General features: G+C 33.8%; 2 protein-coding genes and 1 pseudogene across 6 annotated transcripts; 1 reads left to right on the top strand and 2 right to left on the bottom strand.

Moving 5' to 3' along the window:
• The first annotated feature begins 3,240 nt into the window (after positions 1-3,240).
• On the top strand, positions 3,241-8,392 carry LOC107923446 (formin-like protein 1). The gene is given in 5 exon segments (XM_041081268.1): positions 3,241-3,651; positions 3,654-5,487; positions 5,621-5,820; positions 6,538-6,782; positions 7,346-8,392. Coding segments are annotated over 5 exon segments (3,354 nt in total). The 5' UTR covers positions 3,241-3,419; the 3' UTR covers positions 8,189-8,392.
• LOC107923826 (acyl-coenzyme A thioesterase 9, mitochondrial-like) lies at positions 8,388-10,725 on the bottom strand (annotated as a pseudogene).
• A 1,786-nt stretch (positions 10,726-12,511) lies between these two features.
• On the bottom strand, positions 12,512-17,057 carry LOC107924038 (probably inactive leucine-rich repeat receptor-like protein kinase At5g48380). 5 transcript variants are annotated; one of them, XM_041081267.1, is made up of 4 exons: positions 16,840-16,954; positions 15,334-16,292; positions 14,190-15,222; positions 12,512-12,880 (listed from the first exon to the last, which is right to left on the bottom strand). In XM_041081267.1, exons 2-3 carry the CDS (start codon positions 16,180-16,182, stop codon positions 14,206-14,208), a joined length of 1,866 nt encoding a protein of 621 aa, XP_040937201.1. In that variant the 5' UTR covers positions 16,183-16,292; positions 16,840-16,954; the 3' UTR covers positions 12,512-12,880; positions 14,190-14,205. The 5 variants fall into 5 exon arrangements, with proteins under 5 accessions (XP_040937201.1, XP_040937200.1, XP_016709792.2 ...); XM_041081266.1 differs by having other exon boundaries at positions 12,512-12,901; positions 16,595-16,931; XM_016854303.2 differs by having other exon boundaries at positions 16,595-16,931.
• Between the last annotated feature and the right edge of the window lie 1,976 nt (positions 17,058-19,033).

Raw genomic sequence — 19,033 nt, 5'->3', positions numbered from 1 at the left:
TATTTATTTTTTTGTAAATTATAAGCAATATCATATGAGAATAGTTTAATTAATAAATTTTGATAAAAATAATATTATTAATAATTGGATTAATATTTTTAAATTAAAAAAAGTGAAAATATTTTTAAAATAGAGATTAAACCTTTAAAATCGTTAAAGTAGAAGGATTGAATTGATATTTTAACCAAATATAAATATACACACAAAGAGCAAAGATTGAATAGATACCATAGCCGGTGAGCCATGCATATATACCGATGACTTTTGTTAAAGGCAACAGCTCACATGATGGCATATATAAATTTATACTGACAATTTACCTTTTATAGATTAAATAAATAAAGTAAAAAATAATAATTAAAGGTAAGGGCTTGTGAAGTTTTGTTATTTAGATCTCTCAAATTTTTATTGAAATGAACTTAACAACTTCCTTAAATAACGACAATTATTTTAATAAATTTAATATTATTTTAACATGTGACATAATTTAATATATTATACAAATATTCAATCAGTTTAGTATTATTATTTTTATCCAAGTTTTGTTTTTTCTTTTTAAAATTTAATTAGTGAGTTTTGATGAATTCGTAGAACAAAAATATTTTATACAAAATCGTGGTAAATTGAAAAGTTTACATATGGTCTTGCTCAATGCCATAACATATACTTCAGATGGTAGCAACATGCTTCCCCTCAAATGTATGCCATAAATCACGGGATCGAGTTAGATTATGTATTTGCGTAAATTCTTTATTTTACCATGATTCTATTTGTAAGACATTACGAAACACCTTCATCTACAAAAGTAAAGAGACAAAATATTGGATTAAGATTTCGACCTCTCAACAATTTTATTTTATAAATCTATTGGTATGATTTGACATGCAAAATTATTATATTTAAAATTAAGTTAAAATATGTCACTGGTCTCTACACTTTTCACAAATTTGAAATTTGATCCATTTATTTTTATTTTCAGGAATTTAGTTTTTATATTTTTTAGATTTTAAAATTTAAGTCTACTTGTTAACACAATTAAAAAATTTCAGTTAAATTTGTTGGTGTCACGTTTTAAAATTAAAAAAAGACCCTCATTTGGTAGTTATGTAATTAAAAATTAAGTTGTAACAAATCTGAATTTAATAAAATAAGTTTAACAGAATTAACAATTAGACCTAAATTTTAAAATAGGGAAACTGAAAAATAAAAAGACTAAATTCTTAAAAATAAAAATATATAAATTAAATTCTAAATTTATAACTTAAATGGAATAAATTAAATTTAACATATTTAAAATTACAGTCTCAATAGTAAAAAATAAATGGTTAAAACAGGGGTGAAGCCAAGGGCTGGCATGGGTTTTGACCCCTTAAAATGTAAAATTTTATTTTAAGCCTTTAAAATTTTTTAAAAATTTTAAATTAGTAAAGGTAAAATTATACTTTGTCCCCCTAAAATTATAAAAATTTAATTTAATCATTTACAAATTATAAAGATATAAACTATAAAAAAAATTAAAATTTTATCCGACTCCTAAAAAATTTTCTTGGTTCGCACCTATGTTAAAAGGATTCAATTTAGGAAGAGAAGAGTTAATGAGATTACTGCAAACAAAAAACGGGTTGGAAGAAGAAGAGGAAGTGATGGATTAAGGTTAAATGTCAAGACAATAATGATAGCATGGTGAATGCTCCAAGAGGGAGACAACGGTAATGAAAGTACTAATTAGGCAAATCATATGTTATGTTAGGGCACATGTTTTCCAGGGAGGATAATTTTTTTTTCTAATATAAGATTTAAGGACAAAATCTTATCAAACAGCTGTTCCTTACATTTTTAATTTTAGCTGCGTAAACAGTCAAGTTACTCGCATATTCTTTAAACTTGTTTCTTTCAATAATTGAGTTTCTGTTGTTAAATTATCCAATTACGGGTTTAAAGTGAAACTCGGAGTTTAATAATGAAAAAAAGAAGTCAGAAATTAATAATAGATGGAAGATTAACTTAATACCGTTGTCCACAAAGGTTAAATTAAAAAGATTATGCTAATATTTGATAATTAGTTGATAGTTGATTACTGATTGTAATGGTTGGTTTGATCAGTTGATTCTATTAATTAATTTGATTAACTGAAAATATTTGGTAAAATTTAACTGATAGTTGAAAGCTGATATGTATAAAATGACAAATAAATATATGACACATTTTATTGTTAAATATTTATTTGTTTATAATACTTAATTTTTATTGGGTGAAATTATTAAAATAAAAAATTATTGCCAATGAATTAAAAATCTATTAAAGCAATTAATTAGTGAATATTTTTAAAAAATTTAAATAAATAAATTTCTTAAGGTCTTTATTTGCAAGTATTAATCTCGTGGAAATTGATAAATATTAAGGGGTTTTTAAGTAATTTTTGAGTAAATTAAATATGTCATTCTATATATCTCATTCTCATTAAGGTATGAAAAAAGTTGTCCATCCCTAAGTTTTTGTGTTGAAGGTTTTAGCTCAATAAGCTTTTACAAACCTTTATTCATTAAACATTACAATTAAAAGGTTAACTATTCAGTTCTCTATTTGTATCTAAATCAACTAAAAAAAAAGCTAAAAACTCTATTTACCAAATATCCCAATAATATTATTATTTAGGTTAAAATGTACTTCAAGTACATGTACTCTTCATATATTTAAAATTTAGTCCTTTATTTCTTAAGAAATTTATTCACTTTACTTTCTTAATATTCTTTTATTAAATTTAAATTTATTACAATATAATATTTTTTTATACCGTTACTAAGTAATTTTTTTTATTTTAAAATATTGTATCAATAAATTTAATAGAAAATAACACCTAACTAAATTAATTGAAATAAAAAAAACTAAATTTAACATATTATTTAATAAACATAAAAAACTTGTGTTAATTCTATAGGAGGGGCAAGGCCTGACCGACTGGGAAACCCGTTAAACTTGAGGATACGGTTTGAGTACCGAGTACTGACTGAGCTGAGCATCCGAGTGGTAGGAAGAATCGTCGGTGGGTCAACAATCCCCTCCCTTTTTGGAATTTTTAAAAGACCATCCCTGTCACTGTCACTGTCACGCACTCTAACAGTAGTTTCTAAACTCTAGACCAGCACTAAACTACAGCAGTACAAAAAAATATAAGCAGTAAGCATATTATTAGTGTTATTAATAAAATAAAATTAAAACAGCCCAACTCAGTTACAGATTCACTCAACTCAACTCAACTCAACTCAAGTGCACAACCACAGCACCAGCTGAATCTTAGCTGGATGCACCTCCTTCCTTTTCATTTTCCTTTCTCCCTCTCTCACTCCCAAGAAAACAAAAGAGAAGAAAAATAGTCCCCACGAATCTCACCCATCCATTCACAGCAACACTCACACACGATGCTCTCCTCCCTCTCCCTCTCCTTCTCCTTCTCCTTCTCCTTCTTCTTCTCTTCGTTGTTGTTTTGGTCATGTCAATCCTTTCCCATTCATAGCCGTCGGATCCTCCATCAACCTTTCTTGCCATTCGGATCTAGTCCGCCGTCTGATCCTCCTCCTCCGCCTTCTCCTCCGCCTTTTTCTTCCACTTCTCCTCCTCCCGACTCTCCTTTCTTCCCCTCTTTCTCTTCATCTCCCCTCCTCCTTCTCCTTCCTCCTTGGCTTCTTTCCCCGCCAACATTTCCTCCCTTGACATCCCTCACGCTCCCTCTCCCAACCACAGCTCCCGCACTCTCCTCATCCTTGCCATTGTCGCCGCCGTTTCCGCTTTCGTCGTCTCTGCTTTTCTCCTCTTCTTCTACTGCCGCCGCCGCAAGCAGAAACGTAGTTTCGTCGACGATAACAAGACCTTAACGTCCAACAATAGTAGCAGGTTGTACCCCAGCAACAATGTTCATAATGCTCGTAAGCTGAGGACAACTTCCGCCACTAGTTCCGAGTTGCTTTATTTGGGTACGTTGGTAAATTCCCGAGGCGGGATCGGAGACGGCTCCAATAATTCGCCGGCCAATGCTAGGTTTGATCCGAGGAAAATGGATTCCCCGGAGCTCCAGCCGTTACCGCCGTTGTCTCGACAGAGCACCGGTCGGAACTTTCGAGCCGGTGAAGTTGAGTCGGTTGCTGAAGAAGAAGAGGATTTTTATTCACCAAGAGGATCTCTCGATGGCCGAGATAGTCCTAGTCGAAACGGATCCGGGTCAAGAAGAGTATTCGCGACGATTGCTGTAAAAAACATTGAGTCTACAAGTACTTCATGTTCATCTTCGAGTTCAAGTTCCTCCGGCGGGTCTCATTCACTTAGTATTTCTCCGCCGGTTAGTTCGAGTCCGGTAAGATCTGACCCGAAATCTCCAGAACTCGAGCAAGTTCAACCTTCTTCATCTCCGGGGAGGATTTCAGCTGATTCGCCACGACTTCCCAATGCGTCCAATGGAAATGTACGATCTCCCTCGTCGTCTTCAACTTTAACGTCACCGGAGAGGGAAAAATCAGATGGCCGAAGATTGCGATCTCCTTCGTTGTCTCCGATGTCGATCCCGAACCCAGATTCACATGTTTCCGATCGAAACAATGGATCACCATCACTGTCTTCGGCTGCTACTTCGCCAAATAGAACGTTGATCGAGAAACTAGATGCATCGATTAGAAATTTCAAGGATTTGGTTCGAAATATGGGGACTCCATCGATTTCAGCTTCAGCTGCAACTAGTTCATCAGCCAAAGGATCTCCGGTTAATGATATGGGTCGAAACCGAACAAGGTCCCCATCAGTTCGTTCAGCTTCGGCTTCTCCTGAGAAGAACATGGTAAATAATCCGAGTGAATTTCCAAGAATGGTTAGTGATTTGAATCCAATTGTTAGGTATCCTTCAATGTCATCAGCCTCAACATCACCGGAAAGGGCTTTGAATGAAAATGAGAATGAGCGGTCTCCTTTACTATCACCGGCTTCATCATCATCGGATGGAAGTTTCGGGAAAAGCCCAAAGAAGTCACCATTAGTGGTTGCTTTTTGGGATTACAATAGGAGCTCTTCGTTCTCATCTTCAGCTTCTTCATCACTAAGAAGAGATTCGGATAATAGTCCTGATGCATCTCCTGTAAGAGTTAGCGGAGATTTAGAGAAGCCTATGTTGACTCCACCGCCGCCGCCACCTCCTCCTCCTCCGCCTCCTCCAAAGCAACGACGGCTTTGGGAGAAACCACTTCCATCAGCATCTATAGTAAAACAGATATCGAAGCCGCCTCCTCTTGTGCCCCCTTCGATGCCTTTTATGACACACAACCCAATTAGTATTTCTCAAGTCGAGTTGCCTACAAGGTCTGAGTCCGAGGCAGTGGAGGCAGTGGAGGAAGAGGATTCGGAGGAGGCTTCAAAACCCAAGTTAAAGCCTTTACATTGGGATAAAGTACGAGCCAGCTCTGATCGTGAAATGGTGTGGGATCACCTCAGATCAAGCTCATTCAAGTATGATTTCAACCTCTAGTTAATTGTAAACTATGGGGTTCTTGTCAGATCTTTTAGTTTTAGTTGAATTAAGGTTTTCTTCACATGGTTCTATTCCTTGCTTGAATACTTTCTAAGAGTTTGGCTTCTGCAGGTTGAATGAGGAGATGATTGAAACACTATTTGTCGCAAAAACACCGAATCCTAAACCAAAGCAAGCAACTCCACGTTCTGTTCTTCCTTCACCAAACCAAGATAACAGAGTGTTGGATCCCAAAAAGGCACAAAACATAGCAATTTTGTTGAGGGCACTCAATGTGACCGTCGAGGAAGTTTGTGAAGCCCTTTTAGAAGGTAATGAAATTGCCATTTAGGAAACATCACTTATAACTTTTTGGTTTATTGATTGCAATTGTGGTTCAAGTTTTGTTGATTTTAAGACTTAAAAATGTCCATAACTTGCACAAAGGTCATTAAGCTGGTCTGTTGGATATGGAATTGGTATTCATTTGACCTTATATTCCTTGAACATTACTTAATGAAAGTTTTCTGCTGAAATTGTCACTGAACTTAGTAGTTTGTTACGACTTTGGACCTGTGTTTAACAATTCACAGTAGTTCAAATTTAGATGCTACTTTTGAAGCATGTTCCCGTTTAGGTATATAAAATTTACATTTTTACCATTGTTATGGTGCAAACCATTGAAGAATCCTTTGTTTGTCTTTCTACGATTGAAAAAGGTTTTTGATAATTTGCATCACTATGCTTAACTGATGATCCCAACTTAAATGGTTGACTGTTTTGAATGAATCCAACTCTGAGATTACCTTTGAGTATACTGAAGAAATATTCTCGCTAGATTTGAATATGGGCTTATATTTTTGGAATTAGTTAGTATCATACAAGACCATAAGTGAAATTCATATTTTTGGGAACCAATAGTCTGAGTTTGTATTGCCTATAAATGATATTTGTTGAGCTTTAATATCCTTGCCATGACTGGCCATATGGTTTCCCATATTTGGAGTTATTATGTATGGGCACTAAAAATCTCATCTATGATGGTACAGGTAATGCTGAGACACTCGGCACTGAACTTCTTGAAAGTTTATTGAAAATGGCTCCGACCAAGGAAGAAGAACGCAAGTTGAAGGACTACAAAGATGATTCACCAGTCAAGCTTGGGCCAGCTGAGAAGTTTTTAAAAGCAGTTCTTGATATACCCTTTGCGTTCAAAAGGGTGGATGCAATGCTCTACATAGCTAACTTCGAGTCTGAAGTTGAATACCTTAAAAAATCTTTCCAAACTCTAGAGGTAATTTTCACCAACTCCATGTCTGTCTGCTCCGCATTTTCTCGATTTCTTCCTCGTTTTCTTTCAGCTTTTCTTGGTTGCTTGTTTATGCTTGTATTAAAATGTGAATACTCATTCAGCTACCATATCCTTCATCGTGGTTTAGAAATTTCAACACCAAACATTACAGCTATCTATTTGACTATTCAGTCTTTATCACATGTTTCTCTTCAAAGTAAAATATGAATGACTAATTAAATGTGCCTTGACTTTAGGTTAGTTCATACCTGACAGCTTGGTTTTTGTCTATAAGCTTGCCTAAGAATGTGAACAAGAAGAATATTCTTGTAATATGGTTTTTTTGGGTACAACTACATGTGTTCTTGTAATATGTTGAATATAGTAACCATTTCAATGGTCTAAAAAATGCATGTGTCCGAGTTCACTGACATGATCATTTGCTTTAAGATGAGTCATATGCTTTGTTTTCATTTTGTAGATTTAACGTAGACCAACAAAACCTGTGTTGTTGCTTTATTATCAATTGTATTAAGCCGTATCCTGTTGGTTTGTCCTTTTTACAGAATGCTTGCGAGGAATTGAGAACCAGTAGGATGTTTTTGAAGCTTCTAGAGGCTGTGCTCAAGACTGGGAACCGCATGAATGTCGGGACAAACCGTGGTGATGCCCATGCCTTCAAACTTGATACACTCCTTAAGCTTGTTGATGTGAAGGGTGCGGATGGGAAGACCACACTCCTGCATTTTGTTGTACAAGAAATCATAAGAACTGAGGGTGCTCGTCTTTCCGATGCTGACCAAACTCAAAGCTCCACTGTAAACGAAGATGCTCGGTGTAGGAAGCTCGGTTTACAAGTTGTTTCTAGTCTCAGTTCAGAGCTCACCAATGTGAAGAAAGCTGCAGCAATGGATTCCGAGGTACTTAACAGCGATGTCTTGAAGCTTTCTAGAGGCATTGAAAACATCAGCGACGTTCTAAGATTAAATGAAAAAATGGCATTGGATGAGAGCCTGGAGAAGTTTTCCGAATCAATGAACAAGTTCATGAAAATGGCCGAGGAAGAGATTATAAGGATTCAAGCCCATGAAAGTGTGGCCTTATCTCTGGTAAAGGAGATTACTGAATACTTCCATGGGAACTCAACAAAAGAAGAGGCCCACCCATTTAGAATCTTTATGGTGGTGAGGGATTTCCTTACGGTTCTCGAACGGGTCTGCAAGGAAGTTGGGATGATAAATGAACGAACTGTTGTTAGTTCTGCCCATAAATTCCCAGTCCCAGTGAATCCAATGATGCAACCAGTGTTCCCAGTTCCAGTGAATCCAATGATGTCCCAAGCTTTTGCTGGATTTCAGGGCAGACCAAGGTATGGTTCTGGTTCTGATGATGAGACTGCATCACCTTAGTTGTTTGCTGAAGCTGTAAGATAGAAGCTACCAAAATTGGGTGGTTTAGGTTTTGCATGAAGCTTGTATGGCTTGTCCTGCAATGTAAGGTCGCAAATATTTATTTATATTCTTATTTTCATATCTGTATAAATCCATGTACAATTCAGAACAGTTTTGTTCTATATAATCTATAATATACGAGAGGAAATTTTCTTGGGGAAACAAAAGGAGGCAGTGTGCTGATTTATTTCAAGGGGAATGATACATTCATCAGGTTCATGCCTGCAAAATTTAACAGGCTGCAATAATTTATGTTTCTAATGTTACAAAGAATCTTTAACATTTGACTGATACCATCAAATTGCTTATGCTAGAAGATGGTGTTGATCTGCCCCAGCTTCACTGGTTTTGCTGTGGCATCTCAGCATCCATGCGTTCTAGAATACGCCGTGCTTCTTCCTCTGTTGCAGGAACTACATTTCGGATCTTAAATCCATTCTTTGTGGCCTTTGCCTCTGGCCGGACGCTGAATGTGAAATAAAATGTATTTGATACCTGCTTCATGGATAATACAGAAAGAGAGAACATGTTAAGTAACCATATATTTTATGAAATTACTGAATCTGGAATCAAGAACATATTAGCTTGTTTGTTCTATAACAGTGCATTTTGCAGGGTTTTACGTCACTGGATCTGATCTCCGGCCTCGTAACATGAGCAACAACTTCAACATTAATTAATGGTTGATCCGGATTCTCGAGTTCAGTGTACAGAACACATGACGTCAAACGAAGGAAGTCGCCTACATCGACCTGCTCAAAGTACAGGTATTCTTTTTGCATTAAGTTAAAGATAGACCTGAATTGAAGCACAAACGTGAACCGAAGATGCTGGAAAGACAATATTGAATCTGAAAGTTTCTTCTTGTCTTCCATTTCATGAGGATATGCTTGAAATAATGATCAAGTTTGGGATCTTGATCTCTCCCTATATGAGACAATGAATTTAATGCTAAAACCTGCACAGAAAGCAGGAAGGTACTTACAGGCCTTAGGAAATCAACATGATCAACTTCTAAAAAGCAAGGCACGAGTCCAGCAAAGACATAAGCTGTTGAAAAAGCTAGCTCAAATGCTCGATGCATTAAGAAACCTCCGAAAATTCGACCATGGATATTCCTCTGCTGCGGTTGACAGATCAAAGCATTTTCAAGACGGGTATCCCTTAAAAGAATGCTGTCTCTATCTGCTAAGGCTGGCATATCGCAAAAGATTCGGCCTTCTGCTAAGAGTGCTTCCAGTTGATTTACCTCCCCATTTTCGAGTTTTCTTCTATCCACTCTTTTCTTTTTTCTCAATTTGCTTCTAGCTTCAGCTTCTTCAAAAAGAAATTTCTCACGTTCAGTTTCTGGAGAAAGCCGGTTAACAGCAGCAGCTTTCCCGGTCTTAGAGTCACGGGCCACAAAGATGAAGTTAGCTGCTAGAGCTACTGAATGCGAAACATCCGATTCTTCTACATGAAATAACAAAATCTGATCAAAGGCTAATCATCATGGCCAAACCTCAATCTAATATATATCCATAAATGAAAAACGTTACTCCTATGCATATACTAAGTAGGTTTTAAATGAGAAATATGCTTATTAAAGGAGAAAAGAAAAATGGGGTTGGACTTTGGAGTGTTGAATATCAATATTAAAGAACACAAAATGTTAAGCCACGACACAGATTGGAGAATCCAGATTGGGTACCTAAACATTATAAAAGGCAAGTCATAGGTTTTAGATTAAAACACCTTTTGGGGATTGAATAACATCTAATTGAATCTCAATTGATGATCTCCCAACCCAAATGACAGAACCAACCATTTTGAGATCAATGTCAACACTAATGGGCTTCTTCAAAACAATCTTATCAACAGCAGCTGTTACCAGCAACAGAGGCCTTGTTGTGCTATCATCATCTGAACAATGCTAATTTTACAAACAAACAAGGTTTAAAACAGCTTTTAGAAAATGAAAGAAGGTAAGTTTGTGAAGAAGAAAAATATGGGGAACCTTGACAGAGATAGTCCCAGCTAAAGCATCAAGGTCTTCAAGCAACATGCCCATTCTAACTTCATTCTAGGGATCCCTATATTGTTCTCTCAAGATATAATCAGATGAAAAGTTATAAAAGATGGTGGTTCGGCTTTGAGAGGGAGATTTGGTGAGCAATTCGCTCTGAGGGGGTGCATCTTTTGGTGGATCAAGGAGTCTCTCGAAGATTTTGGACCTGGCTTCCCATAAAGCGTTGGTAACCGGTGAATGGTACATACCAGGCCATAAGCTTATAGGCTTCCTGGTTGAGGAAGAATCCGAGCCTTTTCCTGTAAACGTTGAAACTACAGGGATGGTTTTAGGAGATGAGCAATTCAATTCCATGGAATTTTGGATGTTTCAGGCGATTCCTGCAAAGAGGTTGGTGACAGCTTTTGATGGTTTCAAGGAATTTCGGGTGTACTCTTATGAGAAATTTGGCTTCTACAACCAAATTTTTCCTTTTTTTTTTATTATTAACTCCAAGAAGTCAAAACTTTTAATATCTTGTAAAGCTGTATTAGTTTGATATTATAATTATTTTTTTAGGGTAAACAACAAATATTCATCCCATTATTTTAGGTATCTAAAATAAAATGTTTATAATTTAAGTATCTAATTTTTTTCACTCTCATTAAAATCATAAATGATAAATTAACTTGATAGTTAAAAAATATGTATAATAATAAATTTAACCCTCAATTTCTACATATCATATTAATTTAATCATAATTTTAAAATTTCTCAAACCCGGGAGGTCTGGTGGGAGAGGGGGAGAAGGAGAGGGATGGGGTGGGGTGGGGAAATTTAAAATTAAGATAAAATTAAGAAAATTTGAAAATTTTGAAAGTTAATTTTTTAAAATTATGACTAAATCCATATAATATGTAAAAGTTGAGGGCTAAATTAGTTATTATACCTATTTTTTAACTACCATTGATTTTAAAGGAGATAAAAATAATTGAACTATGTAATGTGAGTATTTATATTGTAAACTTTTTATTTTGGGTGCCTAAAATGAATTTCTTTATGCAACTTGTGAAGATAGAAAGGGTTGAGAGAGGAAAAAAAGGCGAACGGTAACCAACTCAAATACTAACATTGCTACTTGGCAAAACAAAAGAAAAGCAAAAAAACTTGAAAAAAAAAAGAAAAGTTTTTAGTGTTTCTTGTTAAATCATCTTAACTCTACAAACAGAATTAAAAAAATGTTTTAAGTCTAATTTTTTATATTTATATTTATAATATTTTAATATATTTTATTGGAATTTTATTATCACCCTTATCCAATATACCAAATATTTTTCCTTCATTCAAAATTCTTTCATCAATTTAGTGTCCTTGTCCAGAGCTTAGAAAAAACAAAAGAAAAACTAGCTTATTAGAAGAGGATTTGACTCACCTCTATTTCGAGCTATAGTTCTTTCTTGCTAATGAGAAATACTTTTTAAAATTGTTTTCTAAAAGTTTGATTTAAAATCGAAGTGTTTTATATTATTGTGAAAATGTGTTTTTAAGAAATATAATATTTATTTAATTACTATATTAAATGATGTGGTAAGTACAAGAAAATACATTAAATGATGTTAAAGTTGATTAATATTTATAATATTTCAATAAAAATATATAAAATAATATTTTTAATATTTTAATATATGAAATATAAATTTTATTTTTAAGCAATTAATATGAATTGTTTGTAAAATTTAATTTGAATATATAAATTATATGTTGAATATTAAAAAAATAATATTATAAATTCAAATAAATAATATTATATATTTGAAATAAATTTCAATAGGAAAAAAAATTCACAAAAACTAAAAATTCTAACTTTTTTTTGTGTTTTGGGCTGAAAATTACTTTGAACTTCAAAAACCACATTTTAACTCTACAAGCGCTTTTAGAACATAATGAAAAACAGGTCCGTCGTCTACATTTAATTTCTCATTGTAGGCAGACCAATCAAATGCATCTTTTAAACATTAAAATCAGTTTAGTTAACAACTAGTTTTCTCAGACCGATTAAATTGGATGTGGCTTTGAATCAAGTTTTTCCACCATTGATGAAACTGGTGTTTTTTTAACATAAACATATTACAGGAAACAGCGACATGAAGTATGTGGTGCTTAATTTCTTCATTTTAACACACTCATGATTCTTGTGAGAAACAGAGATTGTGGAGCATTGCATAAAGTAGTTAATGGAAGGAGAAGAATGCAAACAAAGTTGAAGAAATTTGGATAAAATGGCAGTCGGTTAGTAAGGTGGAAATTAGGACAAAAGCATTATAATGGCGACCAGCAGTAATGCGAGTTAGGATTTAACAAGCAACCATGGGTGAACCATGCATCATTGTTTGGAAGAAACACCACAAGCTTCCATGATTGAAGAACCAAACCATTTATTGTCTCATTTTAATATATATATACACTGTTATACCTCCACTAGAGCACATGTGGCAAGTTGTTGGACAGTCCATGGACGACCCTCTGTGAGGAACGGTCTGCAAGCAACCCTTTGTGTGGGATGGTCCGCAGAAGACTCTCCACAAACTGTCTGAGTCAACCTAGAGACAATCCGCTATACACCCTTCATATCACACAAATACATACATTTTGAAGAACCTAACCTGTCCAATGTCCATGTCCAACTGAATTTGTCATCACCTTTTTATCATGGTATGTTTAGAGTTAATACGTAAAGGGCCAAGAAACCCCATATGAAATTAGCTAGTATGCTATATAACTCAAACAGGAAGAGGGGCATCAAGCATTCAATAGGAAATGAAAAAACTAGAAGATGCTAGCCATACATCATCTACAAATACTGTATAGCTCTCCCCACAAAATGAAGGATAATAACAAAAGTTACTAAAATCCCTTGAAAGATGCTGAAATCAACAAGTACTCCTAAGCAATACATGCACACAAATCCTTTGCTATTCCATTTTCATCTGATAACTTTAAAACTGAGATTTTGGATTGTGGCCTTTGAAAAATGCTCCAAATCCCCTTCCATTTCATCAATCACCAATAAAAATCAATGGAATATGCCAACCTTAAAGTCACATACATATATGTCTAAATAGCATAAATCCTAATCCAGAATAGGTCCACTTTTTCTTGGCATCAATTCTAGAAAAAGAAATGGAAAAGTAGAATCATGCTGCAAAAGCCAGTTTATCAGAAACAAAAACAGCATGCATCTAGATGTTTCTTTTTGGCAGTTATTCAATTTTAACTCTCACTCTAGCCTCCAAATGGCATGCTGGCATATATGCAGGTGCACTATGATTCCCAACAGTGCAATCGAGAATTCTGCTATTAGCATCAAATGCCAAATTCCAAGATTCATAATCCAAAAAAGTGCAACAGTAACAGCAGTGACACACACACACAAACACACACACATATTTCATCAATTAAAAGACAGGGAAACGACTTTAAGTTCCACCATATAAGATGCCTAGTTTATGTTACACACAGCATTCACTTGATCTAGATCTTATCATTCTGCAAATAGAATTAAAAGGAGAAAAAGGCTTCAGCAAGAAATTATCACATTAATCAATAAGGAAAACAGATCCCACAATTGTGAAGTGATCTTAATTACATTATACGCAGCATTTGATTGGTGTGAAGCTAATCATCCTACATACATGATAATTTAGGGAGAAAGCCACGAAAGATTACGTATGATACTAATCAATCTAAAGTTTTTTTTTCCTCGAGGACATTGGTGAAGGATTCTAATATGAAATAACAGACATAAAGACCTAATGTAGATGCTAAAAAATATACCTGATACAATTACAGTGAGTACTGGATGTAGAAAGTTGAAATAGTAAGTAAAGCATCATACATGTAACTTCAACCTTTATTTAAACATGCACAAGAGCAAATACTTACACATGCACTATGCTAAGATACAATACTCACCATATCCCATAGCTCTTCACTGACTCTCGTTGACTTCTCGAGCAACAATAAGTTCCTCTAAATAATCAGCATCACCAGTATCTGAAGGCATCAAAATTTCATCCTCGGTGGTAAAATTGTATCGCTCTCCAATAGCTCTTAAAAGCTGGTATACTTCAAACATGGTAGGCCTCTCCTTGGGAGGTGGCAATACACAATTACATGCAACTTTAAGAAATTGGAAAAGTTCATTATCAACACCCTTCCCAAGCAAGGATGTGTCAATAGCATCATGAAGTTTCCCATCATTTGATAGCTGTGTAATCCATTCGACCAGACTTCCCTTGAAGCTCTCAGGAGCTTTGGATACGTGGGTAGGTTTCTCACCAGTCACCAACTCGAGAAGGACAACTCCAAAGCTGTAGACATCTCCTTTTGGAGTGGCCACTAGAGTTCTGGCATATTCAGGGGCAACATAACCTAAATCCCCAAACTCGCCATTCACAAAGGTGCTCAGATGTGTATCAATTGGGTTCATAAGCCTAGCTAGACCAAAATCGGATATTTTGGGCTCAAAATCTGCATCCAATAAGATGCACTTAGAGCTTATATTTCGATGAAGTATACGAGGATTGCAGTTGTGGTGGAGCCATGCAAATCCTTTGGCAGCCCCTATACCGATTTTAAGCCTTATGGACCACTCCATAGCCTTGTTAGCATCATCTACAGGATGCAAATTATCATTGAGAGTGCCATTCGCCATGTATCTGTAAACTATAAGCCTCTCCTTTTTTGCAACACAGAAACCTAGAAGGGGAACTAAGTTGCGGTGTTTCACATTTCCCAGAGTAGCCATCTCAGATGTAAATTCTTTGTCAGAGTGTTGAGAATCCTGTAACCTTTTAATCATAAGCGAGGTTCCATCTTCGAGGACACCTTTGTACATAGTCCCTGTTCTTCCTGACCCAATGATATTATTTTTGCTGAAACTGTTAGTGGCCTTCAAAAGATCATTTAATCTCATCTTGGAAACTCCTTTTTCAAACAAGGAAACCTGATATAACATTACCTTATAAGTACATCACATAGAAAAAACCGTAATCAAAGAAAGAAGAAAAAAAGAACATTAGCTCAAATCTGATATGGAGGTATTAGATAAGCTTGCCTTAATGCCTTTATCTCCCTTTAAGCTCTTTGCCCATTTGTTTCCTTCTGGATCATCATCCTTCTTCTTCCTCATAACAGATACTCTACGGTAATAGAAGAACATACCAATAGCCACACCTATTGCAGCAACCGTCAACCCAGCGACAGCAGCCCCAGCAATAATTCCAGTTTTAGGGCCTTTTGAAGTCAACTGACAAGGATCCAAAGGCTTCCCACACAATCCAGGATTATGCGCAAAATCCTCTGCCGTTAATGTAACATTAAAATATGGAATTTGCCCCGACAAGAGATTATTAGACACGCTAAATGTTTTTATCCTATTCAGCAAACTGAGTACTGGAGGAATCGAACCCGTCAAGCTGTTATAGTCGAGTTTCAAAATGTTTAAGAAGCTACAATTTGCGAGTCCCGGTGGGATTTCTCCAGAGAAATTATTAGATGAGAGATCAAGGGTAGTGACATACTTGATAATTTGAGAAATATTAGATGGAATATGTCCATAGAGTTTGTTGCTTGAAAGATCTAAGCCTGTAATACTTTTGCATTTTACGATTCCTTGAGGAAACACACCCTTGAGTCCCATATCTGCAAGCCGGATATTCAGAACCCTATTCTCATCCGGGTGCCAACAATCAATCCCGGTAAATCTACAAATAAATCCTTCAGTAGTGTTGTCGAAATTCCATGAAGAATTTAAGTAACCAAAGGAATCCTCAAGTGAATCTTTGATGCTCCTCAAACAATCAATATCTTCTTGAGACGCATAGCTCAAACTACAGCCAAGCAACAACCATACTAAAACACTGACGAGAACAGAAAAAATTCGGCTACGCATCACCATGATCATGAAGAAACCCCTCAAATCGAAACTTGAATGGAGAATTGCAGAAAGCAATTTGTACAGCTAATAACAGCTTAAAATGCCAAATCTACTAAACCATAGTTCAAAATTTAAACCTGAAACAAGTTCCAAAAAGAAAAAAGAGGAAATAAGATAAAATTCACCTTTCATAAATCCAGAAAAACCAAGACAAGCAATAATAAAGGAAAGAACGTAGATCACATAATTCAGCTGATAAACCACCAAATTCACAAAGAAAAACACAGAAGATCAAAACTTTTACACGTACAAAGTTAAGCAAACCTAGTGAAGTTGACTACTTGACCTAGATTCTGATTAATATAAGAGAGCATCAACAAAACCCAGAAAGGGAAAATTAAGCAGGATGAAGCTTTGTAACAAAAATTCAAAGACCCACCTCAGATTTTTTCAAATTTTAACCGAAGAAGATCATAGAACAGGCAAAAGGGTATGGGAAACTATAAGGAAGCATCCTCCTTTTCCACAGAGAAACTAAGAGAGAAGATTTCCCAGTACTTCATAAACGAAAATTAAGAGAAAAATAAGGCAAATTCAACATCATGGTTTGAATATTCAACAGCATAATTCAAAACAACAAGAAAAACATTAAAAAAATTTTAAATAGGAAATTGAAGGAAAGACCATTTTAAGGTTCTTTGGTTGTTTTTCTTTTTCCAAGCTACGGAGACGACTGGCCTCCAAGATGGGGCAAAGACTTTTTAGTGCTCTTTGCTGACTTGCCTTTCGTTGAAAAATTCTCTTAAATTTTATTAAATAATTTAATTAATTAATTAAATGAAAAGTTAATTTGGAGGGCGACTGAAAATTGAGAAAGTTCAAAATTATTGGTAAATTTGTTCTGTTTTTCATTTTATATATAATAATTATATATTCATTTTGGCCCCTTTCTTCATTGCCGTCCATTATAGCTATTGGTCAAAATTAACTGCCGACCCATTTAGAGGTTTACAATTGCAATAGCCATACAAAATATTTGTTTTTTTAATATATAAATGAGGATGTCATGAACCGGACCGGATCCTAGTTATTGAGTTTTTTCTTTTATGCTGATTTCTAATCCTACTTTTGTCATCATAAATAAATTAAATAAAAATCTACCTGATTAATTATCAAATTTGTATCCTTCAAGGTGATTCGTGTAGAGCTTAATTCTTATTCAATCTATTATAATTTGTAAAATAATTTTTTTTAAAAATCAGCAAAAAAGAGATTTTTTAATTAGAACTTAGCATTGAATCGAATCAAGTAAAAAAAATTTAAGTTAACGAGTCCTATTTTATCATCTTTAACTCAATTTAAAATTTTTTCCTAATTGAATTCAGTGAAATGAAATTTGAGTCGAGTTAAGTGAAATTATTCGAGTTAACTTAACAAACTAAACATGCCAAATTAAAATTTTGTTACGGTATAACTAATTATATGTTAGAGCACATAAATTTAAAATTATATGTATTTGAAAACTTTTTCAATAAACTCCAAAATCATTATTTTTAGAAAAATTTTATCTTTCTTTATATATTCTTTAGAATTTTTAGATTTTAAATTTTTGTTGAGAAAAAAACTAATTTGTTCATTTTTAAAATTGACAAATAATATTTATATCAATCTATTATTCAAATTATTCGATTTGTAAAATTCAACTCAACTCAACTTGAACTCAACTTAATTCAATTAATTTAAAATTTATTTTTTTCGATTTTTTTGATATTTTTAACTTCATTGATGAGAAAAATAATAAAAATCAAACATATATAGAGAACAATACGATTGCGTTTTTTCTCTCTTTTCTTTTTTCTCTTACATTGATTTTTGAACCATTAATATTTTTTTTTTAAGTTTAAGTTTTTGGTATTGTTGGAATAAATATATTCTTAAAAGAATATCTACCCAGAAAAAAATACTCTTTAAGAGAATAAAACATAACATGGACTGACAGTATAAATAAAGATGTAACAAGAATGACCATATTGAAACGTGAGAAAGAAAATAAATCTTTTTTTTCCCCAAAATTAATGCTAACAAAATATTATAAATACTGAGATTTTAAATTTAAATAATACCCTTTTTTTTAATAACAACTTTTGTGAATCATTGGGCTAATACGCCTTACTGTTCGTGCCCTCAATTATGGCATGCAATGTGTTGTTATCAAGCTTTTGGCTCGTTGTCCTGCCTTTTTTATATTTTAGTTAGGAAGATTTTTAAATGAGAGATAACTTTTTTTAATTTAATTTTATTTATTTATAAAATTTAAATTCGAGATTCTATTTAAAAATATTAAAGTTTTTACTATTGGACAAAATTGGCGTAGGGAAGAACTCACATAAGTAGAGATTTTAATGATGAAATTGGAATATGGTTTGATCCTTCGAAATCTAATATTTAGATGTTAATTAAATTCAATTATTTTAAGAATAATAAAGTATTAAATAATTTTATAATTAATTTTAATTCAAGTCAGATCTACTTGTGAAAGAGTCTATTACTAAATTATTGATGGTTACATTTCATGCTAGTGACAAAAACAAACTGAACCGCGTGAGGAAAAAATGGTATAACCACTTATTTGATTCTTTAATTTTTATAAAAAAAAGTCATTTTAGTCTATAATTTAATTTTTTACTTTGTAAAATCACCCAAAATTAATGAAAAAGTTAATGTTTTTAAACTTTGTATACACGTGGATTGCCACGTGAATTATCACGTGGTTGACACATTAGTGTTTAATTAAATTTTTAAAATTTCAAAAAAATTATAAACGCCATGTTAAAATTTAAAAACCATTTAATTTATTAAAAAAATTATATCAATCATA

The sequence above is a fragment of the Gossypium hirsutum genome, chromosome A11, assembly GCF_007990345.1.
Source record: "Gossypium hirsutum isolate 1008001.06 chromosome A11, Gossypium_hirsutum_v2.1, whole genome shotgun sequence".
Taxonomy (NCBI): domain Eukaryota; kingdom Viridiplantae; phylum Streptophyta; class Magnoliopsida; order Malvales; family Malvaceae; genus Gossypium; species Gossypium hirsutum.
This window is presented reverse-complemented; position numbering and strand designations above follow the sequence as displayed.